The sequence below is a fragment of the Carcharhinus amblyrhynchos genome, chromosome 6, assembly GCF_965287045.1.
Source record: "Carcharhinus amblyrhynchos chromosome 6, sCarAmb.v2.hapA, whole genome shotgun sequence".
Lineage (NCBI taxonomy): Eukaryota > Metazoa > Chordata > Chondrichthyes > Carcharhiniformes > Carcharhinidae > Carcharhinus > Carcharhinus amblyrhynchos.
Window position 1 is genome coordinate 74,863,513 of NC_137329.1, and position 19,469 is coordinate 74,882,981.

General features: G+C 40.8%; 1 protein-coding gene across 2 annotated transcripts in view; it reads left to right on the top strand.

Annotated features, from left to right (window-relative positions):
* Positions 1-19,469, top strand: part of ipo8 (importin 8) — a 111,078-nt gene that overhangs the window by 23,247 nt on the left and 68,362 nt on the right. Inside the window, exons 2-3 of one of the 2 annotated variants that reach the window (XM_080190682.1) lie at positions 17,375-17,456; positions 18,926-19,082. In XM_080190682.1, the coding sequence (XP_080046808.1) occupies positions 17,375-17,456; positions 18,926-19,082 (239 nt within the window). The remainder of the gene's footprint in view (positions 1-17,374; positions 17,457-18,925; positions 19,083-19,469) is intronic. The other variant, XM_080190683.1, reaches the window with a different exon arrangement.

Consider the following 19,469-nt stretch of genomic DNA (forward strand, 5'->3'; position numbering starts at 1 on the left):
ATATTTATGCTGTTGTGGTGGAGGGTGGGGTGGAAGCAGTTGGTGGAGATAGGAGAGATTGACAAAGATGTCAGAAAAAATGGAGAAAGGGAATGTAAATGATGGTGATCATGGCTAGGAATGGTGCTGATAGCGACACATTCAGAGATCAGAATTAGAGTTAATGACAGAATAAAGTGATCAGTGTGTCAGGACTAACTGAAATATTTAATAGATGGCCTTAGTGGGATGGGGCAAAGGGAGACAGTGGTAAGGGAAAACAGATAGAAAGCAAGATAAAAAATTGAAAAAAGAAATTAAAATAAATTTAAAAATAAATAAATTGATGGAAATGGAATGAAGGTAGAGAAGCGGGTTCACAATCTCAAGTTGTTGAAGGCTGCAAAGTGCCTAATCAGAGAATCGGGTGATGTTTCTCCTGTTTGCCTTGACTTCACTGGAACATTGCAACAGGCCAAGGAAAGACATGAGAGCAGGATGGTGTTTTAAAACAACAAGCAACAGGAAGGTGTGGATCACGCTTGCGAGTGACTGAAGATGTTCTGCAAAGCGGTCAGCCAGTCTGCTTTTGGTCTCTCCAACATGGAGTGGATTGCATTGGGAGCAGCAAATGCAGTGGACCAGATTAAAGCAGGTATAAGTAAAGCCCTGCTTCACCTGAAAAGTGTTAGGATGATGAGCAGGAAGGAGGTAAATGGGCAGTTGGAAGAGGGTGAAGTGTTGGGGGTCATGGAGAAGTGAACCAGGGTATCCTGGAGGGAATGGTCACTGTGGAATGCTGACAGGGTAAGGGGAAGATATGTTTGGTGGTGACATACTGGAGTTGGCGAAAATGACATAGGATGATCCTTTAAATGCAGAGACTGGTGGGGTGAGGGCTGAGGACATGGGGGACCCTTTCCTGATTCTTGGAGGGAGGGGAGGAGGTGAGAGCAGTAGCATAGGAGATGGGTCGTACATGGTTGACAGCCCTGTCAGCAGCAGTGGATGGGAAGCTACGATTAAGGAAGAAGTAAGAGATATCAACGTCGTCATTTTGAGAAGTGGCATCAGAATAGATGTGACTGAGACGAAGGAACTAAGAAAATAGGATGGAGTCATTACAGGACATTGGATGCCCGGAGCTGTGGTGGAGGTAGCTGTGGAAACGGGTGGACTGTAATGGCCTATCACCAGAAATGGAGACACAGAAGTCAGGGAAGAGAAGTGTCATGACCATGTGAAGGTGAAGGAGAGGTGGAAATTGGAAGCAAAAATGATCAATTTTTCCAGGTCCAGATGACAGTCTGGAGCGGCACCAAAATAGTCATCAGTGTACCTATAAAAGAGTTCTGGGAGGAGACTGGGGTAGGACTGGAACAAAGAATGCTCCACCTATCCCAGAAAGAGACAGGCATAACTAAGACTCATACAGGTACTATAGTCACACCTTTTATTTGGAGGAAGTGAGGCAAGTTAAAGGAGAAATTGTTCAGGCCTCTGTTCAAGGAAGAAGCAGAGAACTTTCAGACCATCCTGGTGGGGAATGAAGATACAGTCGGATTGAACATTCATGGGAAAGAGGAGGTGATTTGGGGCAAGGAACTTGACGTTGTTGATCTGATGTGGGGCATCAGAGGAATTGCAGATGTTGGTGGAGAGAGACTAGACCAAAAGAGAAAGGATGGAGTCAAGATAGGAAGAAATTAGTTCATGCACAGGAATATGCTGTCACAATGACACCAGAGAGTTAAATTTTGTGTTGTGTTTTGCAAGTACTACTATTGAGGTTAGTACCTGTGGCAAACTGATCTATATTATTTTCTGCTTGTTTTCTCCAATAGTACCAAAGCGCAAATGCTTAGTTTTCAACAGAAACCCATGGCCTTCTGGTTATGCATCACTACTGGTAAATTAACAACTAATGCTGGCCTACAAAAGTAAAGGCCTAATTTGTTTCCATTACACATGTTTTCTTTCTGTATTGCAGTGGTAAATAATGTGTGACTATGTAAATGACTGGTATCAGTGGGGTTTCTTAACATCTTATCAGAAGTTGAGTACAACGGCAGTAAATTGTTATTTGAGTTATAGATTTGGGCTCAAAGAATTGATCTTGTCAGTTTCTCTTATCTGTCATTGAATCGAAAAAATATTGACTTGTGTTGTTTCACAGGTGATTGCTGACCCTCGAAATAAAAAACACAAAGCGTTAACTTGTGCTTATAGGTCTGAATTTAATGGCTATGGCGGTGGCCCCCATCTACCAGATGAAAAGCCAACTGGTTATCCTTGACTTTTGCTGTCCTAATCAGGTGGGAGTAAGAGAATGTCATTGGTCAGACTCTGTACCCTATGCCTTTCTGCCTGATTGAGTGGCACTCCCTGCACCCACAAGCCCATCTCGGGGTTGGGGTGGGGGTGTCATTAAATTATGCTCGTTGGGTGCCTTTCTCAATTCCAAGACATAATGTGCATAAAACTTGTATGTGCACAGACACGTTTTTCATAGGCGGTATTAAGAATTTATATTTGTTCCAGTTTAGAGAATGGGACTGAAAATTAACAGCATTAAGAAACAGTAAGGTCAGTGAACAAAAGCTTTATCAAAGTGCTATATTTTAAGAAGTACCGTAAAGGATTAGAGAGAGCTGAAATGACTTGCAGAAAACCCATTTTCTGAATGGAAAAGAGACCAGAGCTGCAGGAATGCAGAGTTTTCAGAGGATTGTAATGCTGAAGAAAGTAACAGGGATAGAATGGGGTAAATGCATTCTTGGAGGGATTTAAATACAACAATGAGAACTTTTAATTTGAAGTCTTGGATCTGTTAGTAAATGAGGCTGGTATAATGACTACTGGGATGGCATGGTGGCGTAGTGGTTAGCACTGCTGCCTCACAGAGCTAGGGACCTAGGTTCAGTTCCTGGTTTGAGTCACAGTCTGTGTGGAGTCTGCACGTTCTCCATATGTCTGAATGGGTTTCCTCCAGATGCTCCTGTTTCCTCCCACAGTCTAAAAGATGTGCTGGTTAGGTACTTATTCGCCATGCTAAATTCTCCCTCAGCGTACCCGAATAGCTGCTGGAGTGTGGCAACAAGAGGGTTTTCACAGTAACTTCATTGCAATGTAAGCCTATTTGTGAGACTAATAAATAAACTTTGGCCAATAAATCACAGTTCTGAGAGCACACCTAGAATACAATGAAGATTTTTGTTCTCTTTATTTCAGAAAGGACATAATTGCATTTGAAGCAAAGGAGAAAGCAGTGAAAGGTTAAAGAAAGGTTAGGCCTGTGTTCATTGGAATTTAGAAGAATTGGGAGATGATCTTATTGAAACAGATAGGATCCTGAGGATATTTTCCCCCTTTGGAAAGACTAGAACTTGGGGGCCTTCCCCTTAAGATCGAGATAAGGAGAATTTTTTTGAGCATTGATTCTGTCGAACTCCCCCAGACAGTGGTAGAGTCTGGGTAATTGAATATTTTTAAGGCCGAGCTGAGTTGATTCTTGATTGACAAGGGAGGTAAAGAGCCTAGGCGGCAGGAAAGAAGGTGGAGTTGTTGCCATAACCAGGTCAGCCATGATCTTACTGAATTGCAAAGCAGGTTTGATGGGCTGAATAGCCTACTCCTAATTCACATATATCCCAAAGTACTTCACAAGCAATAAAGTATCTTAGAGCTGTTGTCAACACTATTATAGGAAGCAATGGAATGTGATTTATTGGCTAATATCTGTTTTGGCTGAAAACAATTGCAACTGAATAGCAAAGGGACTTGCTTGTAATCCTTCTGAGTGATAGTGACCTGCTGCTGAGTATTCGGGTACCATAATTTATTTTTGAAGTTTCCAATTGCCGAGATTGTTACCAGCCTTAATTGGTTCCTCGGCTATCTTCTGGGTTGCTGAAAGACATGCTGGTTGCACCTCAGTACACACGCTCACAGGTCCTCATAGTTGATTTTACTTTGCACTTCAAATGAAATTAAAGAGGTTGAATAAAATATTGATGACAATTTGTCTTTTACTGAATATCGTCAGTCCCTAATGGGTGATGGAAATGTCCAGTTATAGGCCTAAACCATTCAGATTGAATCCTGATTTTATGCAAAACTAATAGACTGTGGACTAGGTCCACAGTGTGGTGATTTATAGTTTTTCTTTCAACCTTTAGTCTAACGTCCAGCAGAATTCCCAATCCTGATTGATGTCCACTGACTTTGTCGGACAGTACACGTACGTGGATATCTAGGGAGGACAGCATTTAGCTGGTGTAGTAACTTACTAACATTTACTTTTTAATGCTGTATGGAATGGATGGTTACTTGGATGAGATCCTCTGAAGGCTTCTTGGTGTAACTGGAGCCAACATCTCATGAAGATTCTTGGAGAAAAGCTAAGAATGAAATTCTATGTAACAATGTCTTGCACTTTAGTACTACACATATGGTTCATGCAGGGACTAAGATTTAGATCTTCATGGCTGAAAATTTGACACTGCAGTGTTTGCAGTGCTCTATATGGCACAGATTAATGATTTCTGTAGTTGATTGCCAGATTACATGTCAAAATGCTGACACTTCACAAATCATGATAAAATGTACTATTGGCTGAACCACTAGCCACTTTGCCTAGAGTGAGTGACAAATGTGCTTGAGCTTGCACACAGCCAGTTGATCAAATATTGCATGAGAATGAGAAGTGGCCTTATCGAAGCATATAAGATCTTGGAAGAATTTGATAGCTGGAGGATGTTTCCACTTGTGGGAGAGATTAGAACCAGAAGACAATTTAAGAATAAGAAGCCTATCTTTTAAGACAAAGATTAGGAGATATTTTCTCACTCAAATGGTTGTTAGCATGTGGAATTCTGTTCCCCAGAAAGCAGTGGAGGCTGGGTCATTGAATTTATTCAAGACAGGTTAGACAAATTTTTGATAGACATAACAGTCAAGTTTCCTGGGGGGCAGACGACAGATTGGCGTTGAGACTTAATCAGATCAGCTATGATCTTATTGAATGGTGGACCAGGTTCAAAGGACCAAATGATCTACTCCTGCTGCTAAGTCTGATGTTCCTAATTGTGGGATGTAGGCTGTGCTATTACTTCAAATTAACCGCTAATTAGTGCGCACTACATTTCTTTTATAATTTGACATTCACTCACTGGTATAAATTTAGATAAAGACGGAAGAACATGGGGGGGGTGGAATTGAAGCTGATTTACTATATATTAAGTAAAACCATACCTTATTTGGGACACTGCTTGAGATCAAATAGCTTATTTAGCGGAGAAAATTCCACTCTCTAGAAAATTCTGAATAACATTGGAGGGAAATTAAATTTAGGATGGGGGAGATCCTGTTAAAGGATTAAAACTCTCACGTACATCAAACCCAGGTCCAGATCTTATTGAAGGACTGATTTTAAGAAGGAGTTTCCTGACTGTAGGAATTGATAATGACAAGGGCAATGGGACATCTGGGACCTTTGAACATTGAAAGGAAGGTAAATTTAAGTCAGATCACAGAAATAGAGGGGAAAATAAAGTTTGAATCAATAGAGAGGGGAAAACAAGATGAAATACTAAAGGAAAAAAAGTTGTATTTTTAAAATTTCTTGAGAAACAGGTTGCACTTGCTGAGTCATGGGACAAAAGCAAATTGCTGTTGATGCTGGAATCTGAAACCAAAAGAGAAAATACTGGAAAATTGCAGCAGGTCTGGCAGCATCTGTAAGGAGAGAAAAGAGCTGACATTTCGAATCCAGGTGACCCTTTGCCAAAGCTAAAAGGCATAGAAAGTGGGAGATATTTATACTGCAGGGTGAGGGAATGAAAGATGAGTCATAGTCACAAACCAGAGAAGCCTGTTAATAGCTATCTCCAGAGAAAATAAAGGGTGTGAATGGCCAAATGGCAGAGAAGCTAAAATGAAGATGTTGCTGGGAGGGGGGGTATGGGGTGGATGGATGGGGCAGAGGTAACATTGAGAAAAGGAGAAGCGAAAAGGGAAAAAAGGCAAAGTAGGGGAAAAGAGTGGGAAGAAAAATGAAGAAAGGTAATAAAGTAATAAAAGGTAGAGAACAGTAAAAAAATAAAATAGAATAAACCCCAAAGGGGTTGAGGTGGGATGGAGCAAATCATCTGAAGTTGTTGAATTCCATGTTGAGACCGGAAGGCTGTAAAGTCCTAGCCAGAAGATGAGATGCTTGCTATTCCTGCAGTTTGTGTTGAACTTTACTGAAACATTGCAGCAAGCCAAAGACAGACATGTGGGCATGGGAGCAGGATTGTGTGTTCAAATGGCAAACTACCAGAAGGTCGGGGTCCTGACTGTGCACGGACTGAAGGTGCTCAGCAAAGTGATCAACCAGTCTACGCTTGGTCTCTCCGAGTCATGGGACAGTCCATTTCCTCCCTCAGCCTTACAGCTGATAAAATCTCAGGGGTCACAATGAAGCAGTCTGGAGTGGAGACCTAAATCAAAATCCAAGGATTAAATGTTATGTATGCCAGCACTTCCCTGGCCAAAATAAGCTTTGTCTTTTAAAAAAAATCTTGCTAATTATGCAGTAGAAAAGTAACATGCCCCAAAGGGTAGTGGAGGCCGAATTATTAAAAGTATTTAAAGTGGAGTTGGATAAATATTTGATAGATGAGGGAATAGAGGGTTAGAACATAAGAAATAGGAGCAGGAGTAGGCCTTCGAGCCTGCCCCGCCATTCAATAAGATCATGGCTGATCTGTCGTGGCTCAGTTCCACATTCCCGCCCTCTCCCCATAACCCTTAATCCCCTCTCTTATCAAAAACCCATCAACCCGCGTCTTAAAAATATTTAGTGAGGTAGCCTCCACCACTTCAACGGGCAGAGAATTCCAGAGATTCACCACCCTTTGAGTGAAGAAGTTCCTCCTCAACTCCGTTCTAAACCGCCCCCCCTTTATCTTGAGGCTGTGCCCCCTAGTCCTGCTATCCTTTCTGAGCGGGAAGAGTCTCTCCACCTCTATCCTATCCATCCCATTCATCATCTTATACGTCTCAATGAGATCTCCCCTCATTCTTCTAAACTCTAACGAGTACAAGCTAGTTTATCCAGCCTCTCCTCATAGCTCAACCCCCTCAACTCCGGCATCAGCCTAGTAAACCTCCTCTGCACTCCCTCCAAGGCCAAAATATCCTTGCGTAAGTACGGCGCCCAAAACTGCACACAGTACTCCAGCTGCGGCCTCACCAATGCCCTATACAGCCGCAGCAAGACCTCCCTACTTTTATATTCAATCCCCCTCGCTATGAAGGCCAGCATCCCATTCGCCTTCCCCACCACCTGCTGCACCTGCAAGCTGGGTTTTTGCGACTTGTGCACAAGGACCCCAAGGTCCCTCTGCACCGTCGCCTGCTGCAGTTTTATGGGCAAATGGCACAGAAAAGGAGATGAGGCCAGCACAGATCAGCCATGATTGGCGAGGCAGACTTGAAAGGCCTGGTGTCTCCTCCTGCTTTTATTTCTTGTACCTTTGGTGAAGTCATGAGTGATCATGCCCCTTTGTCAGCTTTCTGTCATTATTCGAACAGTCAAGTCATGATACTTCGGGTGAGGTTCTGTCAAGATTTGTTTGTTCCTGAGCTACTGAAATAAATTCTGGCGTTGTTTCCATTCCAGGGAAATAGCATTCTGTATATTTATTCATAGCAAGATCGTGGGACAGTAAGTGATAACAAGTACATCATCTGAAGGGGCACATTGTTTAATTACACTGTCATCTCAGACAGTTTGTTCATGAATCCGCATTGAGTCATAGCATATGCTGAATTGCAAGATATTTTGTCATGTGGGCCAAAAAATCATAGCTGGTGCTTTAAGCAGTGCAGAGCTTTTCTAATCAGCATCCGGATGGTGCAGGATACCAAGCCCTGTTATTTTCAGGGACCTCGCTAACTGCTCCCATGCAGAGCTGACATCCAAAGTCACCCTGGAAGGAGTGTCTGGGTTGAACTTTTGTTTCAAGTGTCCCTGCCTCTGGAATGTAAAAATATGGGGTCACGTGACGCAAGCATGGGAATAACTGTGTTTCGGGGAGCTCAGGTGCTACTCGGCTTATAATCCTTCCATTTATCGCACTTACACAGTTCGTACTCAACCTAATCAGGAAATGGCAACTTCATATTGTGTCCCTGGAAAATCTCTGGTTTAAAGTTGGTGACAAAATGCCAAAAAAAAAAATTAAAATCGTTGAGAAAAGAGAGCAGTCAGAAGTAACTGGGTGGAGCTAACTCCTCAACATAGTGACTTAATGAATGAATAGGCTCTTGATCTGGAATTCTTGAAAGGATTACAACTGATGACTGGTAATATTATTAAGGTCATTGATGAAAAGCTCTGCCTATTAGTGCAAAATATCAGTGCTCGAACTATAGAACTGTGGAATAGTGGCAAAAGTCTTGATGAAATGGAGAAGAGAATTGTTACTGTCAAATTACAACTTATCCTGTCAAGGCCTGCTTGCAATCCTTGGAAAGCATCTGTGTGGTGTGTCAGAATTCTTTGACTATTTGGAAAACCAAGGCCAGAGGAAAGATGTCCCTTTTGCCAGAAGGAGCTGAGGATAAGCTCTGAGTTAAATTTGCTGGCTACCTAATTTCTGTAATTTAGAAACGAAAGCTGTGCACATTAGGTTAGAGAGGGCCCATCGTATCCTGTCTCTGAGACCAAGACACAATCAATTACCCAAACCCGAATCATGAGTTTTCGTAACTTCAAGAATTGGTAATGACTGTTGGAGGCAGCTAGCTGTAATAGGGCCTTGTTCTTGTTCTTGCAAAGGCCTCTTTCTTCCAAGATTTCTCAGTGGCAATTCAACAGAGGCACAAGGGTTTCAATGAAATTAGAAGACAACTGGAGGCCATTGGAGTGCAATTTACCCTATTGTATCCTGCCACACTGAGGGTGATATTCGACAACTCTATAAAGACATTCAACAATTCAGCTAAAGCCATGATTTTTGTAAACCCCACAGAAGACAACAGTTTGCAGTAGCAGACTGCACTTCATTGTAAAATCCAGACTCTATCCCTTGTCATTATAATTAATTCGTTCTTGATTTTGTGTTGGTAGTTTCATTCTGACAGGATGACCTAGTAATTGAGCATTACAGTGAGTTTCATCCTTGGGATTGGCAGAGACTTCCATTTATCGCTAGTGGAAAATATTCCTGTGTGCTCAATCTCATTAAGGAATCTGCTGTGCAGATCAGATTGTACAACACTAGGACTGTGTAAAAAAAAAATCCTCTTTTCGTCCATACACTTACAATAGTGATCTGTGTTTTATGGTCTCCTTTGCACTGATTGTGATAAACGTGAGTAGCACTGTTGCTGGGTGGGGAGGGGGGGGGGTGGTGGTGGTGGGGTGAGTGGCTTAAGACTTGATAAGACGGGTAAGAATAAAGAAAGGGCGTTCTGTACTTGTCGTTTTTGTGGCATATCTTGTCTCTTTTGACTCCTTAGAATTATGGAAGGTTTGTAGGTGTAGCCATATAGAGCCTTATATTTGGTGAGGGAGAATCCCTTAAAACTAATGGTTTTGCATTTAAAAAAAAATTTGGAGGTTAAAGAATTGTTAAATTGGTTCCTGTAAGGTTACAGATATGTTTCATGTCCTAAAAATAGAACTTTGTAATATATCACTGGCGCTTTTGGAGTAGCTGGAGATGGGGGAAGTATGTTTTCGTACATGCCCAAGTGGGGTGGGAAAATCTTTGGTGTGTAAGCCATTTGCTTTGTGTTAATATCCTACATTTGGCTGAATGAGCAATGGCAGTAACTACTTTGAAACATTGCTCCCGGAATTAAAATGAGAAAAAATGAGAGATTTTGTCTTTCCTTAAAAAGGAGAAAGTTAACCTGGCTTTTTTGCAAGAAACTCATTGAGATGACAAGGAGCACATGAAATCAAAGCAGGAGTGGCTGGGGCAGCAGATTTTTGCCTCACTGTTGACTAGTAGCCAAGGGATTGTGGTTTTATTTAAGAATGTGCCTTTTTTGACTGGAGGACTGTGTGAAGAATAAGGGGGGAAACTTTGTGATTGTTATGGGACTGCTGGACAGGGAAAGCATTTCAATAATGAATGTTTAATGCCCCCTTGTTCATATGATTTTTTAATTAAAGTCTTTATGGATTTCACTGAATCAGCATCAACGAATTCTATCATAGAATCTTGATGGTGCAGAAGGAAGCCATTCAGCCCATCAGGTCTGCTTCGACCATAATCCCACCCAGGCCCGAAGTCCATGATCCCATTCATTTACCCTAGCTAATACCCTTGAAGTTAAGGGGCAATTTAGCATGGCCAATCTACCTAACCTGCTCATCTTTGGACTGTGGGAGAAAACCAAAGCACCCGAGGAAACCCACACAGACACAGGGAGAATGTTTGAACTCCACAAAGGCTATCATCAAACCTGGTCCCTGCTGCTGTGAGGCAGCTGTGTTAACCACTGTGCTATCCTGCTGTCCACAGATGGGGACTTCAACTGTTATCTTTATCCCCTTTTCCCCCATCCTGTTACTGGTCGTCTTTTTTTCGTATATATGGAAGCACCTGATCTGCTGAACCTACTGTTTGTTTCCTCCTATCTTTTTCTATGTTTATATATGGAGACATGCTCAAGCTATACATACCAGTTTTGATGGTGTGTTGCATATAAAAATGGAAAAAGTCTAATAAAAATATATATTTTTTAAAAATGGAAAAAGATACACAACTATTATTTTCTTACATGACAATGGGGGGGAAGAAATTTAGGGTTGAGAGCTATTCAGATTTAAATACTAGTTTTGATTTGATATATTGCTATCACATGTATTAGTATGCAGTGAAAAGTATTGTTCCTTGCATGCTGTACAGACAAAGCATATTGTACATAGAGAAGGAAAGGAGAGAGTGTGCAGAATGTGGTGTTTCAGTCATAGCTAGAGTGTAGAGAAAGATGAACTTAGTGCAAAGTAAGTAAAGTCTGATGGCAGCAGGGAAGAAGCTGTTCTTGAGTCAGTTGGTATGTAACGTCAGACTTTTGGATCTTTTTTATGACGGAAGGAGGTGGAAGAGAGTACGTCCGGGGTGCGTGGGGTCCTTAATTATGCTGGAAGTTTTCCGAGGCTGTGGGAAATGTAGACGGAGTCAATGGCTGGGAGGCTGGTTTGCGTGATGGATTGGGTTACATTCATGACCTTTTTATAGTTTCTTGCGGTCCTGGACAGAGCAGGAGCCATATGAATCTGTGATACAACCAGAAAGAATGCTTTCTGTGGTGCACCTGTAAAAGTTGGTGAGAATTATAGCTGATGTGCCAAATTTCTTTAGTCTTCTGAGAAAGTAGAGGTGTTGGTGGGCTTTTTTAACTATACCATTGGCATGGGGGAACCAGGGCAGGTTGTTAGTGATCTGAACACCTAAAACTTGAAGCTCTCGATCGTTTCTACTTCATCCCTACTGAAGTAGACAGGGGCAGGTACTCCACTATGCTTCCTGAAATCGGTGACTATCTCCTTCATTTTGTTGACATTGAGGGAGGGATTTTTATTGTCGCACCAGTTTGCCAGATTCTTTATCTGTACTCTTCTTGTCATTGTTCGAGCTCTGACCCAGTACGACGGTGTCATCAGCAAACTTGAAAATCGAACTGGAAGGGAATTTGGCCACCCAGTCATAGGTGTATAAGGAGTATAGTTGGCTTACTGAAAGGAATGAGATAATTACTCAGAAGCTAGTTTGGACCTGAGGACATAAATTGTTAAAAGTAAAACTAGGACAAATAATTGAAAAAAAAGTTTTATTTATTCAGTGTGAAATGTTTGGCGCCATCTGTGAAATAAAGTAATAATAAATTAGCTCAGCAAAGATAGTTATGGGGCATTATAAATGCTCCCAACACCTATTGGTTGGGAACAGGCTAAGTAAAACCAAGAAACACTTGTGTTTAAACAACATTTTTCATAAGCTCAGCCAATTCCAGTTACAATCAATGAAATAATTTTGTATTTTCCCACTATTGTAATGAAGGGAATGTGAAAGTCAGTTTGCACACAGCAAGTTGAAACAAACAACAATGTGATAATGACCAAATAAATCTTTTTTGATTTTGGTTGAAAGATAAATAATTGGCCTGGCTGCTGGGGAAAGAGCTCCTACTCTTTTCTTTGAAATAGTGCCTTGGCATCTTGTATGCTCTCTTGTGAGGGCAGACAGAGCTTCAGATTAAGGTCCAAAAAACAGGACTTTTGACAATGCAGCACAGTCTCAGTACTGCACTAGAGCGTAAGCCTAGATTTTCTAAGTCACATTTGCCACTTTTGATTGGGATTCAGCAACCACTGAAGAAAACAGGATCTAGTTCCATTACGACCATCCACCCCATCACCTTAAACAGCCAGTCAACACTGTATTAACGCTTTTGACATGAGTGGTGGCCTGAGGGGCAGAAATGGGATCATCAACCATGGAATTATAACGTACTGAACATATCAATATAATACCTTTAAGCGGGCAGAAAAGAGGATGACATTCCAGAAAAAATTGGAAAAGCTTGTTGAAAAGTTGTATATAATGTAAACAAATGTCACAGATTTCTAAAATCACTCATGGTTTTTAGAAAGGACTTTGCCAATCATTTGGGAAAAAACTATTTGTTGATGAGTGCTACATTTAAAACGCTCTTCTCCATGTTTTTTGATCCTATTGCCAATCTCCATTTCCTCCACATTTTGCTGTTTAGTCTCTAATAAGGAAACTTACTTATATCTGGTAACACCCATCCTCTAATATATAAAGACAAAATAATTCCTTTCAGAGCACAGTTGGTATTTCATTCTCAACTCATTAAACATCGATCAAGAAATAGCTATTAGATTTGTAACTGTTTCTGGCACAACTGTGTAACTGAAATTTCATTAGTTTGTTTACTCAGCCGCAGTTTGCTTTGTCATGATATATTTTCATAACCTCTTTTTCTCACCCTTATTCTTTGTTCAGAAATGTTTGTATTTTCTCACTATCTTAATTTGCGCTCCATATGTCTTGATAGGCAAACTGCAACCAGGCTTAACTGTATCTTACATTTCAGTTGAAGCTCTGAGTAGCCAGGGTTGGCTTTCCAATAGATGTTGTGTATTTATTTGGATTGTCACACCTGAAACTATTTACACTCTTCCTTCTGAAATACCTTCAATCGGGTGACTCAACTGGATTCATGATTAACTGTTTTTCTGCCATTCCATTGCTTGGCCTTTTGTGAGAGGGGGGTGGGGGTGTCTTCATGATTCAAGCAGCACTTGTAGCTAGAAAGATGTGACTCCCTTTCTACTGCATGGATTTTGCTTTTCCTTTCTTTGCTAATTGTGCACCACTTTATTGTTGTAATTGGATGAAACTGGCCAAACAAGTTTGTGGAAACTTGAATGAGTTATGACTTGTGTAAATCGAATTTCCACAATATTTAATGCTGGCTTGAGACGGTGCCCACCTTGAAGTAATGAGAGCAGTGCATAAATGCAGACGAAAGCACATCACATTAAACATTTTTTTAGGTGAGCAGGGCAAAATAGCATGTTTTACAACTTTAATATTCAAAACAGGTTTAATTTATTAATGAACAGAGTTCTTCATACCAAATAAAACTAGTTCTTCATACCAAATAAAACTAACAAATGGTTGTACGTACTTTAAATCAGCTTCAGTAGTTTTAAAACCAGGTTACGCAAAGGTGCAGGACTAGACAGAACTTAATTTTCATAATAAATGCATTTTCAGCTCCATTAATAAAATTGCACCCAGGTTACCACTCTTCAATGTAGCATTTAATCTTTTAAAATACAAAGAAAATACTTAATTTTCTATTAGACTGGTTGTTCTGTTGCATGAATGTCTTATATTTGTGATTCTGCAAATGAACATTAGCAGAAACTTGAACTGTAACCTAACTTGTGCAATTTCCCAATTATGGCCAAAGTGGAAATTCTACCCTGTGACTGCAGACAACTTTTATTTGTGCTAGTTGAGGAGAAGATTATACCAAGGTATTTTACAGAGTTGTAATGAAAACTGGCGCTAAGTCAGAGAAAGACTGCAAAGATCAAAGCACAGTCCAGGATTTTAGGGAAGATGGGTACTTGAACTAAGTATGCAGAATCTAAGGAAAAGAATTTCAAAGTGGTTCCTAGGTATTGACAGCATTCCTCCTGGGATATGTTGAAGGGGGAAAGATGCTCAAGAAGTACCAGAGAAATTGTACTGGGGGAGATTGCAGGGTAGAGGGGGGTGGGGAGAGTCTGCAGAAGGATCTAGATAGGCTGGGCGAATGGGCCAGGAAATGGCAAATGGAATTTAATGTTGGCAAGTGTGAGGTGGTCCACTTTGGTAGGAATAATGGTAGGAAGGATTATTACTTACGTGGAGAAAAACTGCAGCAGGCGACGGTGCAGAGGGACCTCGGGGTCCTTGTGCATGAGTCGCAAAAACCCAGCTTGCAGGTGCAGCAGGTGGTCAGGAAGGCTAATGGGATGCTGGCCTTCATCGCGAGGGGGATTGAATATAAAAGTAGGGAGGTCTTGCTGCGGCTGTATAGGGCATTGGTGAGGCCGCAGCTGGAGGACTGTGTGCAGTTTTGGGCGCTGTACTTACACAAGGATATTTTGGCCTTGGAGGGAGTGCAGAGGAGGTTTACTAGGCTGATGCCGGAGTTGAGGGGGTTGAGCTACGAGGAGAGGCTGAATAAACTAGGCTTGTACTCGTTAGAGTTTAGAAGAATGAGGGGAGATCTCATTGAGACGTATAAGATGATGAATGGGATGGATAGGATAGAGGTGGAGAGACTCTTCCTGCTCAGAAAGGATAGTAGGACTAGGGGGCACAGCCTCAAGATAAAGGGGGGGCGGTTTAGAATGGAGTTGAGGAGGAACTTCTTCACTCAAAGGGTGGTGAATCTCTGGAATTCTCTGCCCGTTGAAGTGGTGGAGGCTACCTCACTAAATATTTTTAAGACGCGGGTTGATGGGTTTTTGATAAGAGAGGGGATTAAGGGTTATGGGGAGAGGGCGGGAATGTGGAACTGAGCCAAGACAGATCAGCCATGATCTTATTGAATGGCGGGGCAGGCTCGAAGGGCTAGTTGGCCTACTCCTGCTCCTAATTCTTATGTTCTTATGAGGCAAGGCTATGGTGGAACTTAAAGATAGTGACAGGAATTTTCTTTCAAAAGCCTTATCAGCCAGGACCTTATCAACTACTCTCTGAAGTCCAGCTTTCAAATCATTGAACCAAAAATATTTTTCTGTCTGCTTGAAATGTACCTCAGTGAAAAAGTCTTTCAGAAGTGTTCCAATGTGCTGTTCAGTGTTATCTAGGCAAATTTAGCAATTTGCATGTAATGAGATGCCACATGTTGAATACTTTTGATAATTGCATGAGTAATATTGGGATGATGCCTACTCTTCTTTTGAACATATTTCATTTTTCCCAAAACATTCTTTATTCGTAAAATTTGCAAAGGTACATTGAGTTAAAATTTAACTTGTGCACTATGTAATACTGTTGCTTTCTTTGAATAGCGTATGTGGCCCTCTGAGATGCCTGGTTCACCTACAATTACATTACGTTTAATGTATATTACTGTTTCATCAAAACCTTCTCTGCTATATATAATTTCATGGGTTTTATCCTGGTTCAGTCTCTTGGCCTATGACGGAAGGGTATTTGTCAAGGACCTTTCCTCATTAAGTCTTTACACGAACTGCCCCAAGCTTTAATACGTCCTTCAACATGTAATCCTGGACTTTGACATGTGCCAGTGTGCAAAACGTGGTCAAGGGCAGTTCTTTGCTGCATAAGACCAGCAGGGAAGACCAAAGAATTTCTTTCACTGTATTAGTGTATTATAACTTGGATACAACTGAAAGTCAGCACCTCCAACAACGATCTGGAGCAACAGCCTGATTCATGTGCTCAAGTATTGTAATGGGCCGTGAGCGCATGATGACAGAGGCACGAATTCTGTCAGTTGAGCTAAGCAATCTATCTGCTTTGTCACTGAGGCAAAAAGATATTGGTAACTTTGTTGAGTAAATGGTAGAGAAGCTTTAACTTTCTATTCTTCTGCAGATATGTAATAACTGCGAAATGAGAGAACTTTGCAATGGCAAATAGACCCAAATAATTAATTTTTATTCATAAGGCCAAAATGTGGCTGATTTTGTTGGTTGCTTTACTGACCTTTTTCCATACTTATTTTTCTCACTATTTTGCCTGCATACTTTTTTGCCATTCCTCCATTGAATTTCTTTTTCAGGCCCTCTTCCTATTTCCCCTACCCTCCCACAGTGACGTAGGTTTGAAGCAGGATAAATTTGGACAAGAATTATTTCCCAACCTACAGAAGTAAGTGTCAGCAAAGGTGCATTTGAATGCAAATGTAATTAGAGGCCCAAGGAAAGACGGAAATTGTGGTTAGGACATATTATGGACTAGAACTGGCCTGTTGTCAAAATTGTGATCAGAAAAAAGGTAATGCAAGGATTTGCATTTATAAAGTGTCCCTAACAACCACAGAAAGTCTCAAAGCTGTTAAGCCTAGGCCCTGACATGGAAGTTGCGGGGATTTGCAAAGACTAAACATCACTGACTAAAATGAGAACAACAAACTTTTTTTCTTGCTTTTCAATAGAGTTTATTTAATGCAGGATGAGTTTCCTTTATCCGAAACTCTTGGGGCTAATTGTGTTTTGGATTTTAGCTCGTTTCAGATTTTGATACTGCATTTAGGCCAAGGCCTAGACAAAGCCTAATCTAGCTATAGTCATTAAAATGACTAGAAAAGTAAGATGTACCACTGAATAACAAATGCAGGGTACCTATAATTTCCACTCCATGGCGCCATTTGCAATTCTGGTTTAGGAGAGGGTTTGCAAGGTAGACAATGCAGCCAAACAACAAGACTTCCTGTGCTAAAGGGCAGGTTTGGTTGGTGAGGTTTGTATTGGCTCACATTGTGGCAGCTCAGGTCAGAGACTTCCTGCGCTAAGCGTCCATAAGATTCAAAAAAAGTGTAGTTTTTGGATGTGTTTGATTCTTGGAATATGGGTAAAGGATACTTGACCTGCATATGTGGTATTTGGAGCAGCTAAGATTATATTTAGATGTACTCTAGTCAGAGTTTTTCTGTGTTGGAAGTAGGCAAACAGTAAAATAATTCCTCATTTGGCCCTGTTCATCTGGTCTGTTGGAACAGGAAAAAGGAAGGAAATGAACTATGCTGGGCTTGGGCCCATAGACTCTGGTTTGCAAATAGTACATGTATTAAATTTGGTTTTGCATTTGCTCTTCTTGTCTTTTTTTTGCAGTCTTACAAGATCATAAACTTTGCTCCAACATTGCTTCAGATCATTGTGTCTGATCAGGTCGAATTTCCAGTCAGACAAGCCGGTGAGTTTAGGTTATCCTGTTCCAAGATATTTGAGTTTATTTTGTCATCAAATTGAGGGAAGTGCAGTGCTGACAATGTGATTTATTTCCTTCTGGTACTCAGTATCAACACTGAGTGCTCTTGGGGTGAGGAATAGCACAGCAACACTTAAAATAAAGTTTCCTATGCTTTTGTATTGATTAGCATTATCTCTAACTGGCGAAGATCATTCATTAGTGGTTCAATTTCTCACACCAATTGCCATTAGTTTCTTTCCATGTGACATTATCAGTTTTCCACCATTTTATAGCTGGATACATTATTTGGACTTCAGCATCTAATCACCATAGTCCTCAACATTGAACCTCATTTTGATAGGACCCATGTTGTCGACTATGAGAGGAAACTGATCCCCACTGTCAAAGTTGGATTTGACCTCAATTCCTGAAGGTGACACAACTGTACATGCCTCACAGAACTGTGGTACATTTAACAATGATTGGAGTTGTATTAAATCTGCTGCCTTTGGATCACTGCTGAGATGGCTTGATTATGAAACTGAATAGAAACCATATGTTGTTTGGTTAGTTTTTTTCCACCCTTCTATCTTTTTGGAAGTCTCCTGTTTTTCCCTAATTCTGAACATGGGCAATATGGCCTTTACACTATTAGGGGTGGGGCAAGCAGGGACTCCTGGAACCATGAAAATGGAGAGGAGATGAAGGTTATTGGTCCTTTTTTTTGCCCCTGTCATCACTTTACTGTGTGGCACAGTCCAGCCTGTGCTGTGCACCTGCCTACACAACAGCTGAGATCAGAAATACTGCTTGGGAAGGGAATCCAGGAAATGGCAACCTAGAAGAATGCTACCATTTGTTAATCATCGTGCCTGCATGATGATGTTGAGCTGGAGCTATCTTCTGTAATATCACTTCTTTGTATCATTTCATATTTTTCCTTTTCAAATCCTTGTCAAATAATGTTAATGTCTCTGACTCAGAAGCCAATTGTGGTAACAGCCCTTGTATGAAATGATCATGAACACACATCCTAATTATTAGCTGCCTGTGCCACTTGTTCAGAGGCACTATGACCCAGTTCAGATTTGTTAACTTGGAATAAACCAAGGATTAAACCTTTATTTTAAACTGTATTTTTAGTATCACACTAAGTGAGATACTGAAAGCCTGCTGTTGACTTTGGAACTGTATACTCTTCTACATGAGTCAGTGTGTTCCGTGGAGAAAAATGATGAGAGAACTTGTGAAATACTGGTCAAAGAAAATTCTTTCAGTTATTACTTCAGTCTAAGTGGGCAAGATGTAAAGCTGCTTGGAAGCACACGAAATGGCACAGAATTGTATAAAAAAATTCTGATTATCTGTTATTAATCTCCAATTACTTGAAGTTTAAAGTGCTGAAGAAAATGTTGTAGCTGCCTCCAGTCTTCAAATTGAACTTCCTATTTTTATATCTAATTAACATGTAGCGGCTATCTACATGAAGAACATGGTGACTCAGTATTGGCCGGACCGTGAAGCACCTCCTGGGGAAGCTATGTTGCCTTTTAATATACATGAAAATGATCGTCAACAAATCCGAGACAACATTGTGGAGGGGATCATTCAATCTCCTGACTTAATCAGGTAAAAGCCAGCACTCACTAAATTCAAAGTAGATGACCCCTCCGTTTGCCTATATAGAAATCCACAGTTTTCCCCGTTAATTTAATCCATTAAAAATTCATTGTAGATGCAAGTGTGAAACATTACATGGTTTACAATGCTGCCTATCTTTATATAATGAGCAAACTTAGATACGTGGCTTTTTATTCCATCAGCTAAATTGTTAGTAAATGCAGTGAATGGGGGCCCCAACACAGACTCTTTTGGACATCACTAATAACTATTCTCTGCCTCTTGTAGGTCAGCCAATTTCCAAATCAGTTACTTAATTATTTCATATACCTCAATCAAATCTTGTCCCATGTCTGAATTTATGCAAATAATGCAGAATTATATTCTTTAAACCTT